Source organism: Furipterus horrens, unplaced genomic scaffold (genome assembly GCF_987537825.1).
Source record: "Furipterus horrens unplaced genomic scaffold, mFurHor1.1.pri manual_scaffold_2, whole genome shotgun sequence".
NCBI lineage: Eukaryota > Metazoa > Chordata > Mammalia > Chiroptera > Furipteridae > Furipterus > Furipterus horrens.
Window position 1 is genome coordinate 105,930,601 of NW_028327172.1, and position 19,318 is coordinate 105,949,918.

At 38.1% G+C, this 19,318-nt stretch overlaps 1 protein-coding gene across 2 annotated transcripts in view; it reads left to right on the top strand.

Annotated features, from left to right (window-relative positions):
• The first annotated feature begins 8,820 nt into the window (after positions 1 to 8,820).
• The window catches only part of HERC5 (HECT and RLD domain containing E3 ubiquitin protein ligase 5), a 42,864-nt gene continuing 32,366 nt past the window's right edge, over positions 8,821 to 19,318 (top strand). For both annotated transcript variants that reach the window (XM_090266292.1, XM_090266293.1), the window contains exons 1-7: positions 8,821 to 9,280; positions 11,054 to 11,174; positions 11,871 to 11,947; positions 14,237 to 14,458; positions 15,679 to 15,770; positions 16,001 to 16,131; positions 18,462 to 18,607. In XM_090266292.1, the coding sequence (XP_090122418.1) occupies positions 8,902 to 9,280; positions 11,054 to 11,174; positions 11,871 to 11,947; positions 14,237 to 14,458; positions 15,679 to 15,770; positions 16,001 to 16,131; positions 18,462 to 18,607 (1,168 nt within the window). In that variant the 5' untranslated portion in view covers positions 8,821 to 8,901. The remainder of the gene's footprint in view (positions 9,281 to 11,053; positions 11,175 to 11,870; positions 11,948 to 14,236; positions 14,459 to 15,678; positions 15,771 to 16,000; positions 16,132 to 18,461; positions 18,608 to 19,318) is intronic.

The following is a 19,318-nucleotide window of genomic DNA, read 5'->3' on the forward strand; positions in this document are numbered from 1 at the left end:
GCTCTGGCAGAGAGGGCAGAGTGGACTTGAGATGCTTGAGGAGAGTTTGGGAACAGTGGCTTTGGAGAGAGAACTGACAGAGCAGCAAATACAATCCCTGTGGTGTCATCACCCATACTGCAGGACCATCTTGATCAGGCAGACCACTCCCCTTTCAAGTGGCACCAGTCTGAGGGGAAGCAATAGGCTCCCGTACAGGAATTACTCTGCCCCACCCTGTGGTTTTCAGTCTGACGGCTGATTACAACTGAAGGAGACAGCCACAGACGTGGGTTCTCTAGCAGTCTCAAATAGGCTGCCTAAGGCCAGACTGGGACACCATCTGACATCACCAGGGGCAGATCCAGAAAGAGAACACAATGGTAAACACTAGATGCTACTGAGACGAGTTCCGCCATGGTCTTCTTCATGATTTGCATTTTCTCTCTTGCATAGCTTTTTATCATTCATTTCTTGTCCTTCAAGTTTGTGCATATTAGTCACTAGTTTTTATATTACAGTTTATTTCAAATCTCATATTTTGCTCCTCCCTTCTCTTAATCCATTTTACCATCTTATTTCCTCTTATTTTCATTTTAACTTCTATTTTCTTTCTTGCTATGACTGGCCTCTTATTATTTATTCCCTATCCAGCCTCTCCAAACCATTTTTCTCATCATCAGTCATCTCACATTCTTTTTCCCATTCTTAAAATACTCTTTATTTTCTCTCCACCTTGATAAATCTTTGCTCATTGGTTGTGGATATGGTGCTGGCTGTTGCATTTCTCCTATTTTATTCCTAGATCTTCACTATTTTTGTATTTCAAATCTCAAATTTTACAATTTCCCTCTCCTACTCCATGTTGCCTTCCTCTGGACTGACCTTTTTTCATTTTTCATTTTAAATTTCAATTTTTCCCTTTCCTAGCCTGGTTTATTCCTCACTCTTAGTATCCCTTCTCATTTTGTCTTCTCAAAATCACTTCCTTTCCTCTAGAAATCTCTTAAACTTTTCTTTTCTTCTTTCCTTCCTTCCTTCCTTTCTTTTTTCCCTCTTATTCCCATCCCACCTATACTATTCTTTACTAATTTGTTGTCAATAGTGCCATGGTGGATCTTTTTCAAGAATTTAGTTCCTTTTTTTTTCTTTTTTCTTTTTTTTTTTTTTGGTTCTCTCTCTCACTACATGTATTTTTCATTTCTATTTAAACTTAACAGAATTCTGATTCCCTTCTTTTACGTCCTTCTGCCTTCTTCCCTCCCTTTTTAATTTATTATGTAAATTTTCTTTTCTTTCTCCCATCACCTTGTCCCTATTCACTCCTCCCTCTACCTTTTCAAAAATAATTTTTCTTTCAGTTAGTCACCTCATATTTGTTTTTTCTTTCTTATAATAGTCTTAATTTCTTTACACCTTTGTTACTTGCTCTTTGCTATTGATAATGTGATTCTGGGTGGGGGTTATCTTTGTACAAGTGGGTTTCCTTTTTGGGTTGTTTCATTTTGTTCGAGGAGCACCTGTATGACAACATACAAGACATGGTAGGTGCAGTGACACTCAGTCAGCTAGCAGGAGGGAAGACCCAAAAACAACCAAAACCCAATTATAACCAGTGAGCCTACATAAATGGCATAAAAGGCATCCCAAGAGCATCAATATCAGGACATCAGGGAAACTGCACCACTGAGTCCCATAGGTCTCCTACCAGAGAAGGTCACACCACGAAGACAAGGAGTCAAACTAGATCAATCTAAGAAGTAAAAACAAACAAAAAAGTCACCTAAAATGAGGAGACAAAGAACTCCCAATTAAAAAAATAAAAAGGGAGGAATCCCAAGAAAAGAGTGCTAAATGAAACAGAGGCAAACAAACTATCAGACACTGAGTTCTAAATAATGGTTACAGGGAAGCTCAACGAGCTCAGTGTGAACTACAAAGAACTCCAGGTGAGCTATAAGGAACTTACTGCAAACTATATCAGCATGAAGAGGACATAGAAACTATCAATAAGAGCCAGAAGGAAATGAAGAATACTTTTCTGAAATGAAGAACATAGGAAAAGGAATTAAAAGCAGGCTATGAAGCAGAGGATCAGATCAGTGAGCTGGAGAACAAGGTAGAAAAAAAAAGTCCCAGACAGAGCAACAGAATGAAAAAAGACTCAAAGAGAATGAAGAGGTTTTTATGGGAGCTGCAGGCTCTAGTATTGGGATACTAGAAGGTGTAGAGGAGCAAGGGATAGAAAACCTGTTTGAAAAAGTAATGACAGAAAATTTCCCTAACTTGTTGAGAGAAAGTCACGCAACTCCAGGAAGCACAGAAGGTCCCAATCAAGATGAGCTCAAAGATGCCTACTCCAAGATATATCATAATTAAAATGACTAAATTTAAAGACAAAGAGAGATTCTTAAAGGCTGCTAGGGAGAAACAGCTAGTAACATACAAGGGAGCGCTGATAAGGCAATCAGGTGATTCCTTAACAGGAACACTACAAGCCAGAAGGGAATGGCAAGAAATATTCCAAGTAATGAAAAGCAAAGGCCTGCAACCAAGACTACTCTACCCAGCAAGGCTCTCATTTAAAATGGAAGGCAAAATAAGGAGTCTTCCAGACAAAAGAAGGCTAGAAGACTACATCTCCACCAAACCAGCATTTCAAGAGATGCTAAGGGACTGCATTAAGAAGAGAAAGAGAGAGAGAGGAACACAGGTACAAAGGGGGAAAATGGCAATGAATAAGTACCTATCAATAATAACATAAAGGTAAATGGATTAAATGCTCCAATCAAAAGACATAGGGTAGCTAAAGGGATTAAGAAAATATGACCCATACATATATGCTGTCTAAAAGAGAAACACCTCAAAACAAAAGATCTATACAGAATGAAAGTGAAGGAATGGAAAATAAATATTTTAAGCAAATGGACATGAAAAAAAATTGGGGTACCAATACTTATATCACACAAAATAGATTTCAAAACAAAAGCCATAAAAAGATATGAAGAAAGACACTTCATAATACTTGAGAAAACAATGCATCAAGAAGATATATCCTTGTAAACATATATGCACCCAACATAGGAGCACCCATATGTATTTATGAGGAAAATTTTGAAGGACTTCAAGAAAGATATTGACAGCAACACACTCATAGTAGGGGTTTTAACAACACATGGTCAACAATGGATAGATCATCCAAGCAACGAATCAACAAGAATATTGTGACATTGAACAACACTGTAGATCAGATGGACTTAATTGATATATACAGAATCTTTAACCCCAAAGAAGCAAAATATACATACTTTTCAAATGCACATGGAACATTTTCAAAGATAGACCACCTGGTAGGACACAAAACAAGTCTCAACAAGAAATAAAAGGCATCAAAACTGGAAAGGAGGAAGTAAAATTGTCATTATTTGTAGATGACATGATAGTGTACCTAGAAAACATTATAGGCTCTACCAAAAAGTTATGCAATGTAATAAGTGAATTTGGCAAAATAGTGGGATACAAAGTCAGTATTCAGATATCGAAGGGATTTTTGTACACCAAAAATAAAATAGCAGAAACAGAAACTGGGAAGGGGGGAATCCCATTTACTATAGCAACAGAAAAACATAGTACCTAGGGATAAACTGAACTAAGGAGGTAAAAGACTTGTACTTGGAAAACTACAGAACACTGAAGAAAGAAATTTAGGAACATACAAATACATAGAAGCATATAATGTATTCATGGATTCAAAGAATTAACATCATTAAAATGTCCATACTACCCAAAGCAATCGATAGATTCAATGCAATCCCTATTAAAATACCAATGACATTTCCACAGATCTAGAACAAATATTTTAATAGCTTATATGGAACCAAAAGTAACCCAAATAGCCTCAGCAATCTTGAGAGAGATGAACAAAGGAAGGATCACAATACCTGATATCAAACAATATTAAAAGGCCACTGTAATCAAAACAATCCGGTACTGGCATAAGAGAAGGCATGTAGGTCACTGGAACAGAATATAAAACCCAGAAATAAACCCAGGTCTCTATGGTCAATTAATATTTGACAGAGGAAGCAGGACCATAAATGGAGTAAAAGCCTCTTCAACAAATGGTGTTGGGAGATCTGGACAGGTACATGCAAGAAAATGAAACTAGACCACCAACTTACACCATACAACATAATTAACTCAAGATGGATCAAAGACTTAAATGTAAGCTGTGACAGCATAGAAGCCCTAGAGGAAAATACAGGCAGTAAAATTCCAGATATGTCACGCAGCAATATTTTCACCAATATATCTCCTTGGGCAAAGGGAATAAAGGAAAGAATAAACAAATGGGACTACATCAAACTAAAAATCTAAAGAAAACATCAGCACAATGAAAAGGGAACCAACCATATAGGAAAACATTTCCCAATCATACCCCAGACAAGGGTTTGATCTCCAAAATATATAAAGAACTCATACAGCTCAACACCAGGAAGACAAACAATCCAATTAAAAAATGGCCAAAGGACCTGAACAGAGGCTTACTTTTCAAAGGAGGACATTCAGGGGGGCCACAGGCATATGAAAGGATGCTCAACATCACTAGCCATCAGAGAAATGCAAATTTAAACCACAATGAGATACAAATTCACACATGTCAGAATGGCCATCATTAACAAATCAACAAACAAGTGCTGGCGAGGATGTGGAGAAAAGGGAACTCTAGTTCACTGTTGGTTGGAATGCAGACTGACTGGTGCAGCCACTGGGGAAAAGAATATGGAATTTCCTCAAAAAACTAAAAAAGGAACTGCCTTTTGATCCAGCAATCCCACTGGGATTATAGCCTAAGAATCCCGAAACTCCAATTCAAAAGAACCAATGCACCCCAATGTTCATAGCAGCACTATTTACAATAGCCAAGTGCTGGAAACAGCCTAAGTGCCATCGGTGGATGAGTGGATCAAAAAACTGTGGTACATTTACACAATGCAATGTTACGCAGCATAAAAAAAGTCCTACCTTTAGGGATGGCATGGATGGAACTGGAGAATATTATGCCAAGTGAAATAAGACAGCCAGTGAAAGACAAATACCATATGATCTCACCTACAAAACAAACAAATGAGCAAAACAGAACCAGAGGCATGGAAACAAGGAACAGACTGACAGTGATCAGAGGGGAGGGGGGCAGGGGATTAGGAGGGAAAGCAGGGGAAGGGTCTAGTCAAAGAACATGTATAAATGACCCATGGACATGGACGACAGGTTTGGGATTGACCTGGAAAGGGGGTGCAGGGCAGGGGAGAGCAACAGAGGGAAAATTGGGACAACTGTAACAATAAAAAATAAATTAAGAACAAAATAATAAAGTTTTATGACACCAATAGTAAAAAATATATTGTGCATCTAATAAATACTGCTGGCAAATATTAATGTTTGAGAATGTAATAAGAAATATAAACGAATTCAACTTGATTTGAGGCATATAGATGTGTATTTTATATTTTGAAATGTCACCAGAGTTTTTTAACCAACTGCTGAATAATTTATTTGAAAAATCTAAACGTTAAGAGATTCATTTATTCATTGAATAATTACTTATGCTCAACACCACATTCCAAGAACCATTCTAGTTGCAGATATCAGTATTCTAGTTAAAGGCTGAGCCCAACGAGGAACTGTTGCCTAAATGAAGTTGGGGAAATGTGAAGGACCTGAAATATGTCTCAGTCTCATGGCTATAGAATAAATTAAAGAAGAGATATAAGTATGGTTGGTAATGGCCAATGAATTTTGAGGACCAATTCAATTTTAGGTTTTATACTGTAAGCTGTTCTATGAATGCCTGCTGTTATCCCAAAGCACACACAGGGCCTTGTATTGATGGTAGTTTGAGCAAGGAAAGCCTATGGGGTAAAGTCCACATTGGGATGCTAATGTGGAAAGAGGACAGGGTGACCTGAAGATAGACAGAACAGAGATAAAAAATTCATCAGACACTAGAATGTGAGATAGGCTGTAGAAACATAAGCCCCCAGCAAATCCTCAGAGTTAGATTGGACATTCTGGTTTATACAAAAAAATGGAATGAGGGCACAGATGTATTCTTTCTGAATTTTAAGGGAAAAGGTAATCTTTACATCTTAAGGATCCCCAGGCCTCTGACTGTTGAGTTGTGTTCTTCAGGCCTTCCACCTCCAACATTATTTTTTCTAATGAAAATGGATGAACTGTACTAAACATTCTTTATACAATCTTTCAGAAAACAGAAAGAGGGAACATTTCTCAATTAATTAATGGTGCCAGCATTATCTTAATACCAAACCAGACAAAAACATTACAGGGTGGAAAATAACTACAGATATCTCTTATGAACATGGACACAAATATCCTTTATAAAATTGTAACATATCAAACAAAATGAAAAAAGATAATACTCTGTGACTAAGTGGGGTTTAATGCAGAAATGCACTTGAAAATGCGTTATATTTTACCATTATAGACAAAGGAAAAATCATATACCATAATTACTCAATTGAGGCAGAAAAAGGTTTTGACAAAATTCAGTAGCTATTCATGGATGATAGATACTAGCAAACTAGGACCAGATGAAAACTTAATCTTTTAGAGCCTACACACAGCTAACTTTATACTTACTGGTGAAAGATAATGCTTTTCTACTAAAATTGGGAATAGGCAAGGATGTCTCTCAAAGCTTCAACATTGTACTAGAAGTACTAGTCCACACTGTAGGGCAAAGAAAAAAAAGGAGAAAACGCATGCCGGTTAGAAAATAAGAAGTACAACTACCTTATTTACAGACTACCTGATCATCTATATGTAAGATTCTAAGGGATTTACAAAGCTAGAACTACAAAGTAAAAATTAAAAGGTATCAGGATTCAAGGTAAAGATATAAAAATTAATTGTATTTCTATATATGTTAATAATCATAATTTTTAAAAGTATCATTTGCAATATCAATAAAAAATACTGAAGGATAAAATTTTTAAGGATAAACTTAACAAAATATGCTAGACTATTCACTGAAAACTAGAAAATACAGCTGAAAGAAATTAAAGAAGCTTTAAATTAATTAAGAGAGATATATGCAGATGGACAGAAGAATCAATAGTATTAGCATATCATTTCTTCCTAAATTGATCTCATTCAGTGTAATCTCAAAATCCCTGCAGTCTGTTTTGTAGAAACTGATAAACTGATCCTAAAATATATACGAAAATGCAAAGGACCGAGAATAGCTAAAACCACACTGAAGGACAATGGTGGAACACTTGAGTGATTTTAAAGTCTCAAAATCAGAATCTGCAGTAAGAAGGCATGGTAGTACTGAAGTAAAAACAGACATGGAAATCAACAGAATACAATAAAAAGTTCAGAAATAAACCCAATAATATATGGATCAACAGTGTTTTGACACAGATGCCAAGGCACTTCAACGCTGAAAGGTAAGATGGAACAACAGGAAATCCACAAGGAAAACAAAATAAACCTCTACCCTTTCCTCAAACCATAAAGAATAATTCATTTGAAATACAACAAAGACCTAAAACTATAAAACTAGAAGATATTATTTAAGAAAATAGTTGTAACCTTGGATTAAGTAAAAATTCCTTAAGTAGGTCAAAAAAATAAAGGCATGAACTATGTTAAAGAAAAAAAAGATGAATGGCATCCAAATTAAAAACTTGAGCTCTTCAAAACATACTTTTAATAAAATTAAAAGGCAAGCCACAGACCGGTAGAAAATATTTCAAAATGTGTAATAAAAGACTTGATAATATAGAACATAAAGAGGGTTTATCAAAGAACTTTTGGATAAGCAACTGAATTAACAAATGGGCAAAAGATGGGAACAGACACTTCAAAGAAGAGGTCAGCACTAATATGCACACGAAAAGGTGCTCAACATCATCGATTGTTAGGGAAATGGAAATAAAAAGGACAGTAAGAGACCACTACACGAAATAGCTAAAATTTAAAAAAACTGACAATACCAAATGTTGGCGAAGATACAGTTAACCGGAATTCCCATAAATTGCTGTAGGGAATACAAAATGACATGGCACTTTGGAAAAGTTTGGCCGATTCTTACAATGATATTCATGTACTTACCACATGTCACAATTCCATTTTTAGGTATTTACTCTTCCCTCCAAATGAAAACATTTATCAACTAAAAGACTTGTTAACAAATATTCAGGGCCCCTCTATTCACTGTGGTCAAAAACTGTAAAGGACTGAAATGCCCTTCAAATCGTGAATAAACTGTGGTCTACCCATATAACGGAATACCACTCAATAACAGGAAACTTCCAACGAAACTCAACAGGATGAATTTCAAAAGCACTGTGCAAAATGGGGGGGCGGGTGGGGGGGAGGCACACACCACCACCTGCACAGGTTTTTTTTCACTTGCAAGAAATTCTAGAAAATTCAAGAACTGTATTGCTAGACGCCGCGGTGTGGGAAGAGGGAGTGACTGCACAGTTCTTTCCCCCTTTCACTTTCGTGTCAAAGCTTAGCTTTCCTTATCTCAATAGTTTCAGGAATTTCTGCAAGCCTAAAAGAACTGCAGTTTCTCCGAAGGCCATTTGGTACAGGAGCTCAGATGGTCACTCCCGCTTGGGAACTGGGAACAGTTCCTCCGGCCGCCCAAAAACCTCATCACCTTCCATCGCCTCGTTTACTTGGGCAATTCTAGAATCTTCACAGTTTCTCTTTCCTTTTCCGTTTTCGACCCGCCCCCTTAAAAACAATCCATTTCCTTTCCCACTAGACCGGCTGGCTCCGCCCCGAACAAGACCAGGAGTCTGGCGTGTGAGCCAGGCTGTGGAAGAGCGGCTCCGGTTCCTCGACGCCGCAGAGCGCTGGGCTCTGCGGCTCGGCACCGCGATGCCGTTTCCTTTTGCCTCTCTGCCTACTGAACATTCCCTCTTCTCTGAAGGTGCGGACAGCGAAGGTGCGGCTGTGGAGCCCAGGAATGCGGCGATGAAACAGAGGCGACTGAGGAGGTCGCGGGGCTGCACGCGCCCGGCTTCCCAGCCGCCCGCCGCGTCCCGGCCCGCCGCGTCCCGGCCCTCAGCGGAGCTGAAGGGCACGCAGCTCTGGCTCTTCCCCAGCGCCCCGGGCCTCAGCAGCGCGCTGTCCCAGAGGTCCGAGGAGACGCGCCAGATGTGCTGCACGCGCGGTCGTCTGGCGGTGCTGGAGCGCGGCGGCGCGGGTGTCCAGGTGCACCAGCTGCGGGTGGGGAGCGACGGCACCAAGAAGCCAAGTGAGTGGGGCCGGGCAACACCAGTTTGGCCTTCCCGCCTCGGGAGGGGGTGTGAGGGTAGGCGGCCCGGGGCCCGTAAGGGCAACGACGCTGTGGTGCGGCTGCGGTCCGCGCGGCCGCAGGAATGCGCTCCTTGCCTGAGGCACTCCTTGCCCGAGGCACTCCTGAGCTCCCCCACGTCCTGGGCCCAGTTGGCGCGCGAGTTTGCGGGGGTGATAGCGACTGCTGGACCGTCCTCTCCGCAGGTTAACCGCGGGGAGGGAGAGCGTGTACAGGCAGCATCTTCACTTGAGCCACTCAGCCTTTATCATTGGTTTCTGTTCAAAGTTTATTTTTCACTTAACCCCTTTTTAGACGTAGCTGCTCCGATTTTCCGAGCCTTTGGAGAATAGTTATCGTGTTCTCGAAGGCAGTACCTTATATTAGCAAGAACTTGAAAGAGTGCTTACAGTGGCACTTCTCCGAGGGCGTCAGCCCCGAAGAGATTAGCTCAGGTACTGGTGCCTCCGATTTTACAGGTGGGGGAAAGCAAATGGCCGCGCCTACTGTTAAATTTTTTGCCCCTCTGTTGAGGGAAGAAAATGGTGTTCGTTCGTTTTGCTTTTAACTTGAGCGAAGTGAAGCATCTTTTCTTTTTTTCTGTTCGTCGTTTGTAATCCTTTTTGGTGAACTACCTGTTGCGCATGTTTTGGTGGCATTTTAAAAATTGAGTTTTTCTTACTAATTTGAAAGTTATATGAGTATTATGTAAGAATAGCCTTTTGTTGGTCATATACGCTGTAGTTTTTTTCTCAGTCTGCATTTAGTTGGTGTTATTTTATAGTCTGCGTCATCAGTCTGCTAAGGGGGATTACGGATTTTGTGTTATGTTAGAAAGCTATCCATACCTAGTTTTTTTAAATTACTCATCCTTATAGAAATTTTAAGCTTTTTAAAATTACAATGTTTTATTCCGTTGGCTGTTATTTTAATTTAAGGAGTGAGAGGATACAGATTTACTTGTTTTCTCCTAATGCCCATTCAAATATCCCAGTACTTGTTTTTTAATAACCCTCCTGTTTTTCAACCGATTTGAAAATTTGAGTCTCTAAAAATCATTACTCTTAGTCTATTAGACCATTTCTTCTTTATTACCAAACTATTTTGGTTTTCCTAGCATTTGTAATGTGAGGTCGTTTGTACTTTGATATTTTACATGAAAAGATTCTATTTTCTGTTTCATTGGAACTAAAAAGTAAAACTGGGCCCCAAATCTACTGTATCCTGCTTTAACTTTTGTGATAAAACTAAATGATATAAGATTAAATGATAACTAGTAAACAATTTTATATCCTTTAACTTTTAGAAAGGGCCAAATATGCACCAATAGCAATTAAAAATACGTTTTGACAGCATCCTCTTTAAAAATAGTCCCTCAAATATAATATTAAGAATGTAGGCCTTAGCTTCTTTATGAAGCAGTCAGGAGGGGTTTATTATTGTTATTTGATTTGTTTTTGGAAAAAGTGTATCTCAGAATATACAATATATTTGCTCCTACAATGAGTTATGTTGTCCAAAAATGGTTATTTGGTATTTTCTTATAGACTTTTTCATTGCTGTCAGTTCAAATTTAGTTTCTCCGTCTCAACTTATTAAGCAGGGAATCTAATATCAAATTGTACTTGGCTTTTTAATTTTTTTCCGGGTGTTTAAATGTATTGTAATGAAATCAATAATAATATTGGGTAATAATCAGAGTAATGATAGTTCCTGGTTGGATTTGCTCTGCAGAGTGCATTAAGTTAGGAAAAAAAATGAAGATACATTCTGTGGACCAAGGAGCAGAGCACATGCTGATTCTATCCTCAGATGGAAAACCATTTGAGTACAACTATAACAGAGAAATTGAAAGGTGGGGAACTATTTTTTAATTAAAAATAATTTAAATTAAAGTTATTTAAATTTTGATTAAAAGGCTATCATAATTTCTGTAGTAAAATATTACTTTATATGATTCTTGCCCCCTGCTTTATATAATGACATCTTAAGTAAACAATGAATTCTGAACTGACCAGTGAATTCCATGAATCAACTACAAACCAATTTATATCTCTATCTAGGGCACTTATCGTATGTTCCTTTAATATTTAAAGGAAATGATTGGTTAGTCTGCCTAACCCCAAACTGGACTTTCACATTTATTAAACTCACAATAATCTTAGAAGTCAGATCTCTAGAATAAGTTTTCAACCTAGGGAAAAAAATACATTATCATGGAATGATTTGTGACACTTTCTCCTAGTGAATCATATGATTTCGAGCTTATTTGTATCTTGTGTTATTCCTGCATCATAAACTTATTGTTTGCAAAAGTCTTAGAATAGTCTTATTACAATTATAACTATATAATGCACATTATTTTCCTTTTAAAGCACTAATTAAAACATACAGTATTTTTATAATAATTTTAGATGAACTGAATGTGAAACAGTAAATTGTACATTTTTATGTTGAGTTTCAATCCTAATTAAATACAATTAATAATTCTAACATGATGTTGTGACTTTCATTCATATGGTGACTGACAAAATTATATTTTTTTCATCAGGCTTCAATGTATTTTACAAGAAAAAAGTATAATTCAGATCACTTGTGGAGATTATCATTCTCTTGCACTCTCAAAAGGTACTTTTCTGGAATATTAATTGTATTTCAGAGCAAGTAAATGTGTGTATATGTAGAACTAGTATAACATCTGTACTTTATAACAGGACAGAAATACAGTTTTGAATTTAATATGGCTCAGAGCACTATTCCTAAAGGAGGTATGAAATGAGAGTATTCTTGGACCTGTAAAATCTTTGGGTTTTCATAACTACTGTTCCTACATTTTACTTTGTCAAATGACAAAACTAAAACAACTTAGTGATGAGTTTGATGTTCTTTATTTAAGGGGAAAATGATCTATGAGTTGGGGAGTACAGTTCCTCACAAGCAGTGTAGCATTCTTCCCAGGGATTTTGGGCAAGATCAAGTTTTGTAGAGCATTAGAAGATCAAATTTGGATATAAGGCATGATTGCCTAGGGTTGTTTATCTGACCTTATTTAGAAAGATCAAGGAAATAAGTATAGAGCCCCGAGTTGGCCTGATGTTTGGGGATTGACTGCCTGGATATACTGTGTTTCTGGTCAGGTGGGAACACGAAAATTTGCTTGACATAGCACCCCAGGCAGGAGTGGCTTCATCTTGAGCCTAGAAATTTATTTCAACAGTTTCATGTTTTTATTTTTCAAAAATGAAACAATGAAAATATTCTGAATAGTTTAATCATTCTCTCTGAAATCAGGACCATGCATGGGCCTCCCTTTTCCAAAATCTTTTTCCCTTAGTGTGCTTCCAGCTTCCATAGCAGAAGCTCAGAATCTTTCAGCTCTGCTTCTGTGGCCAGTTTGCAGGCCTCTAATAGGTTTTAATATTACCTTTGGAATTCAGACATTCTCGAATCCTAGCCTTTTATTATTTCCTATTTCTTATCAGACACCGTTGTGGATTATTTCATAAAGAAACTGGACCGTAGAGGAATAATTAAGACAGAAGGGTAATAGAGAGTAATCTGGGGTCAAAGAAAGCTTTTTAATATACAGGACAGATATAAACTGAATGGAAGCTGAGATTCAAAGAAAGCAGGTAATCAAGTATTTGACCTGTTCTGAAGGCCCTATGGAAGTTTCAGGATATGAACTTGTATTGGAAAAAATTGACCTGACGGTTTGACTTCATCCATTTGTGAACAAATATTTCATTTTGAATATCTACCATGCTCAATTTATGAAGACAAAGCAGACACACTGCACTTTCAAGAACCCAGGGTGTCGTGATGTGGGGGGAAGGGGATGTTCAGGGTTTATTACTGGTAAATCCCACCTAGGAAAAAATGAAAGTTGGGGAAACAAAATGGAACTGTATTCTCATCATCATATTCTTGGTGGCTAAAAGGTTCGTCGTGATAATTATGTTTGAAGAAAAGGCTCTGCTACTAGATCTTCCATAGTATCTTGCAAAGAGTTACCCAGTAAGCAGTAATTCTCTGACAGTTTTTTTTCAGACTTTGTTAGATATTGTTGATTCCATTAGATATCAGCTAAGAACTTTTTCTTGAAAAATATGCTTCATATATTTAATTAATGGAAGAAGATGCTGGTTATTTTAAGATACTGTGCCACCGTTTCAAAAGTATTTTTAACTTTATTTAGGATCTTTAGGCACTTTAAGAAGGGGGTATATACAGAGAGAAAAGAGTAATTTTAGATTTTTGTCCAGATGTAAAATGTTTTTGTTTTTCATGCGCCTATCTTCTGGGCTTTTTTAAATAAGTATTTCTTGAATTTAATTATCATATGTTCAGATAGCATCGTTCTGCCTGTCTTTGTCTGTTTGGACTTCTATAACAAAAATACCATAAATTGGGCAGCTGTTTTTAAACAGCACAAATTTTGCACAGTTCTTGAGGCTGGAAGTCCAATTCAAGGTGCCAGCACATTTGGTGTCTGATGAGAGGCCATCTTCTTTTCCAGTGGAAAGGTTAAGAGAGTTTTCTGAAGTCTCTTTTATGAGGGCACTAATGCCGCTCATGAGGGATCTGCCCTCACGATTTCATCTAATCCTAATGACCTCCCTGAGGCCCCACCTCCTAATGTCATCACATTGAGGGTTACAATTTCAGGGTATGAATTTGGGGACACACACAACCATTTATCCATAACACTGCCCTTTGACGTAGGTCTGCCCTTTGATGTAGGAGGTAAGAAATTATTCTAATTTTTCTGATTCAGAAATAATGGAATCTAAGAAGTCCTGTCAGTTTGAATGTAAGAGATTGTGATAGTATAATATGGATTGTGTATATAATGCTGTAGGATAACGTCTGCTGCATTTTAAACTTAATAAGAACACTTGCTTTGTTTACGTCAAGGTGGTGAGCTTTTTGCGTGGGGACAGAACTTACATGGCCAGCTTGGACTTGGAAAAGAATTTGACTCAACCCCCACACCACAGATTGTGGAGCAGCTCTCTGGAGTTCCCTTGGCTCAGATTTCTGCAGGAAAAGCCCACAGCATGGCTTTATCCATGTCTGGAAACGTTTACTCATGGGGAAGAAATAATTTTGGACAACTAGGCCTGGGCCACACAGACAGTATGGAAACATATTTTGAAATTCATGTTATCAACAGATATATTTGTTAGATAAGTGATGAGTTTGACAGCAACCTCCCTGTTAAAAATGGTTCAAGTCCTCACTTTTGTTTTCACTGTTTTTCCTGGTTATCTGTCTTCAGGACAGAATAAGTTTAAAAGTCATGCATAGTGTGGAAGTCCTTGCTGTAATTGAGACACATGTCAAGGCTGTATGGAAAAAGGGGAAAGAGTATCAGAGTGGGGATTGGAACATCCGAATTGTGATTCCCATTTCACAGTTAATGAACTGCAGGGCCTTACCCAGTCACTTATTTCTCTAGGCCTCTTTTTTATTTTCTGTAAAGTGATGAGTTTAGATTAAATGACCTTCAACGTACATGTGCACTTAAGTGTCTATTAATATAATTACGTTTTGACAAAAGGATATTAACATTCTATCTTAGAAACTCACATATCCTAATCATATTCTATAAACTATTACATCTGTACACACGTGTGTGTGTGCAATTAAACATATACAGCAATTCCTATTGTTGAACTACTTCCACATAGTTGATGGCAGAACTTCTTATGCTCCCAAACCCCTTGTTAGAGTTTTCAGCTGTAGCAGACTCGATTGACCTATCAGCTCTGGTAATATACACTTGGCTCCTGAGTTACTGTTCAAACACTATATTTCTCCCATTTTTCCTTGATATGGTCCCATGCTAATTAGTCAGGAGAATCCATAAGTCAGTGTTTAAAAAAGGAGACAAAGGAATAAAGGGCAATTAAACTATTTTTGCTCAATCTCTTAAGTGTTTTGACAAGAAAATAATCGTGAAAGAAAGACGTAGGATGAGGAAAGGACACCATAGTAGAGAATTTAAAACAAATACATTCTTTAAAAAGGGTAATTTTCAATAGAAATTGAAAATACCAGATATCTTGCAATTAAAGTTAATTAGGCTAGGTTCAAAAGCAAAGAATGGGCTCTGGGAAGTGGCTTGATACTTCCACAGGTGAGTACCCCCAAATGTGGTCCTTTAACCATTGCCTCAGCTCCACCCTTAAGCCCAAGTACACATACACAAACACAGAGCTTTTCTTGTCGCCATGTGTTGGGAACTATTGCTGTTAGCTGACAAGAAGTAGTCCAGGTATTTTACCAGTAGCACAGAACTTGAGTTTGAAATTTGACGTTTCCTTTTGGTCACTTCTGTTCTTTCCCCTGTATAGATGGAGGTTTTCCTTCCCTTATTGAAGCACTGGACAATCAGAAAGTTGAATTTCTTGCTTGTGGTGGCTCTCACACTGCCGTGCTCACAAAGGTGCGTGCACCCTTGTTTCCTTGATTATGATTTTGAAAGAGCACTTTGTAGTAGGGAAAGCACTAGAACGTCTAAGCGTGGGCAGTTAGTGTTTCCCAGGGAAGAAAGGTCATCATTTCGCACAAGCAGAACTGTCTTCCTGATGACTGAGGGCTTTGCTTCGCAGCCCTTTGTGAATACAGCTTCTGTGTCCTATTTCTCTACAATCTGATACAAAGTTTTTTCCTTAGGATGGGCTCCTGTTTACTTTTGGTGCTGGAAAACATGGGCAGCTTGGTCACAATTCAACAGAGAATGAGTTAAAACCCTGTTTGGTGACTGAGCTTGTTGGGAATACAGTGACACAGATAGCATGTGGAAGGTAAGTTGTAAAGTGTTGATGAAAGTTAATAAAATTAATACAAAAAATCTACATGGGAAGTTTAATAAAATTTCCATCAGTTTCATTGATTGAGATAAAATATTAAATTTTCAAATGGGTAAAGATGCTTAATTTATATTATTATTGATAGATAATCATAATCTTTATTTTAGTATTCATGTTTGTTTTGTATTTCAGTTAAATCTTTTTTAATTGTTTTTTTTTTTCCCATTGCCATTTAGTCCCCTTAATACCCCTCCCCCCAGGAATCACCACACTGTTGTCCATGTCCGTGAGTCCTTTTTCCTAAGATGCCTGTTCAGTGAAATCCCTTCGTATCTATTCAGATGCACTTTTTGTCTTTAAGAAAAATGTCATTTATTTGGGAAAAATAAAATAAGCAAAATAGAAACACAGATAGGGGACAGATTGACAGCTCTTAGAGGGGAGTTGGGGTTGGGGGCTGGTTGAAAATGGTGGAGGGATTAAGGAAAAAACAAAAACCCCTCAGACACAGACAACAGTGTGGTGATTATCAGAAGGAATGGGGGTTGAGGGGAGGCAGGAGAGAGCAGAGGGGGTATAAATGGTGATGGAAGGAGACTTGACGTGGGGTGGTGAACACACAATACAATATACAGATGATGTGGTATAGAATTGTACACTTGAAACCATACAATTTTAACCAGTGTCACCCTGACAAATTCAATAAAAAAATAAACATTAATCACAAAGGATTATTCATTGATGTTATCATTTTCTCACAACTCCTCAAGGGCCATTCATACTTAATTACCACAATTCTTTCAGAGCGATCACCTTGAAGTAGAAGACAAAGTCATTGTTGGTTTGAGTAAAATATTGAGAAGTTTGACTTTCACAGCTTTTTTTAAACAAAAATAGAAAAACTTTTCAAACTCCTTGGTTTACTTAATTATTTTCTTCCTTGAACTTTAGTCAATCCACTTCTCACTGGTGGGATGTAGGTTCTTGGAATTAAGAAATATTTTCACTCAGGTACACCTATTCTTCTCTTGGGTAGTTTTTCCCTTACTAAACACAACCAAATTCAGACTATACTGAATAGTAAACTCATTTGTTTACTGATCCTATGCTATTAAAAACTTGGTGTGTGTACTTTTAGTCTACAGAAATAGACTCGTGATCTTGGAGTAACATTACATAAATGAATATTATGAAGGTAGGCCCCAGATTATTGAGATGGCATAATCCTCTGCATTCACTAATATCTGCATTATCCAAAGAAACTCGCCACATTGGATTTTTTATAACACACCTTCCTTTGTTACAAGAGAAGTCGTCACTTTAGGAATGTCTTACTGCAAACCAAGGCAGTACCCATACTAACACAGGAGAATTCATTGGATAGGTTCACTGAACTCACTGAAAGCTATTTACACTCACGGTGACATTTATTACAAGAGGAAGACACAAATTAATATAACCAAAGATAGAGATGCAGGGACAGAGGCTAGAAGGGGTCCAAATGAGGAGCTTCAGACATGTGCCGCCCTTGACAATGTTACCTCCTCCCAGCCTGGTACATGACAATGTGTAGAGTGTTGCCAACCAAGGAAGCTCACCCAAGTCCAAAATTGTTACTGCAGTTTCATTGCTTAGTTGGCGATTGATTGAATCACATCTAGGTTGGACTCAAACTCCAGCCTCTCCCTCACTGTTGATTTGCCCTACATGCAGCCAAAGGGGCCCTCTGTGACCCATCTGGGTAAACTGTTAAGTGTGGTTTCAGGGACCTGCCAGGAATAATAAAGACACATCTATCACTTGGAAAATTCTACGGTATAGAGGTTACCTCCCAGGCACTGAGGACGAAGGCCAAACCTCTTTTTGAGCAAGGCCAAATTCTATATAGTGGGAGAGACCATTGATCAAAGTTGTAAGAAAAACAGTGTGATTAAGGTCTTTAGGAAATAGAGTGAGAACTTAGAGGATCACCTAATTCTGTTTTCTAGGATGGGGAGAGGAGGGACTCAGGTGGGTTCCAAGTGGTGGTGACTCAATCCAAAGCTTAAAAAAGGAGTAGAAGGCAGAGGGAGATGTTCGTTCCTGATGAAGGGAACACCATTTGCCAAGATACAGCATCATGGTCTTGAGTGGACTTAGGGATTCCAAAGTCACTTCATCCACACGCTAATGATTTCTTGGTTTCCAAGGGCTAATTTCATGCATTGGGAGTCGGTTAACTCGTTTCATTCACTGGGTAACCTAATGTCGGCAGTTGACTGTGTTGCTGCAAACTCTTCATTGTGGATAATTGAGAATTGATCATATGTGTGTTTATTTAATAGGTGGCACACACTTGCCTATGTTTCTGATTTGGGGAAGGTCTTTTCATTTGGTTCTGGAAAAGAAGGACAACTGGGAAACGGTGGAACACATAATCAGCTGATACCACTTCCCATGAAATTGCCATCAAATGAAGAACTCAGATTTGGTAAATTCTAAAGGAGCACAGCATTTGGCATAAATATCTTTGCTGAGAAACTGTAGTGTGGCCGGAAAAGAAATACATGACTGTGAAGGGAGTTTCTCTAAACATTGGTTTCATTTTTTTGACTTAAAATTAAAATATCCATTCTAATTTATCAATTCAAAATAACCATTAGTTTTTCTCATCCTTTCAGATTAAGATTAATTTGAACATAAAATGATACAACATAAAAATAGGCTATATGGATTCAGAAGCCTATGCAGCCCGATTACAGTTTGGGGGACGGGGGGGAGGGGACTATTAATTTCATGGTGATTAGTTCTCTTAACTGATTAAATTGACTCTTAATCATGTAAAAGAGAGAGAGCAGTTGACATACCTGAGGTAACTGTGCTGAATGAAACTTAAACCATGGGTTATCTCACCTATGCTTGAACAGCTCAGGGAGATAGATGTGTACTCTCAGTCCCATTTTACTGGGGGGTGCAGAGACTTAGAGAGCGAAGGGTTAGCCAGTAAGTGGTTTGGCTTTATATGTACTGTGTCCTATGGAATTTCAGCCTGAGCCCTGAAACCCTCTACTCTAGAAGTGCCTCAGGCCCTGATTGGCATGGCTTAGTTGGTTGGGTGTCCTTCTGCAAAGCAAAAGGTCCCTGGTTCCATTCCCGGTCAGGGCACATGCCTGGGTTATGGGACTTGTCCCCCGTCGGGCGT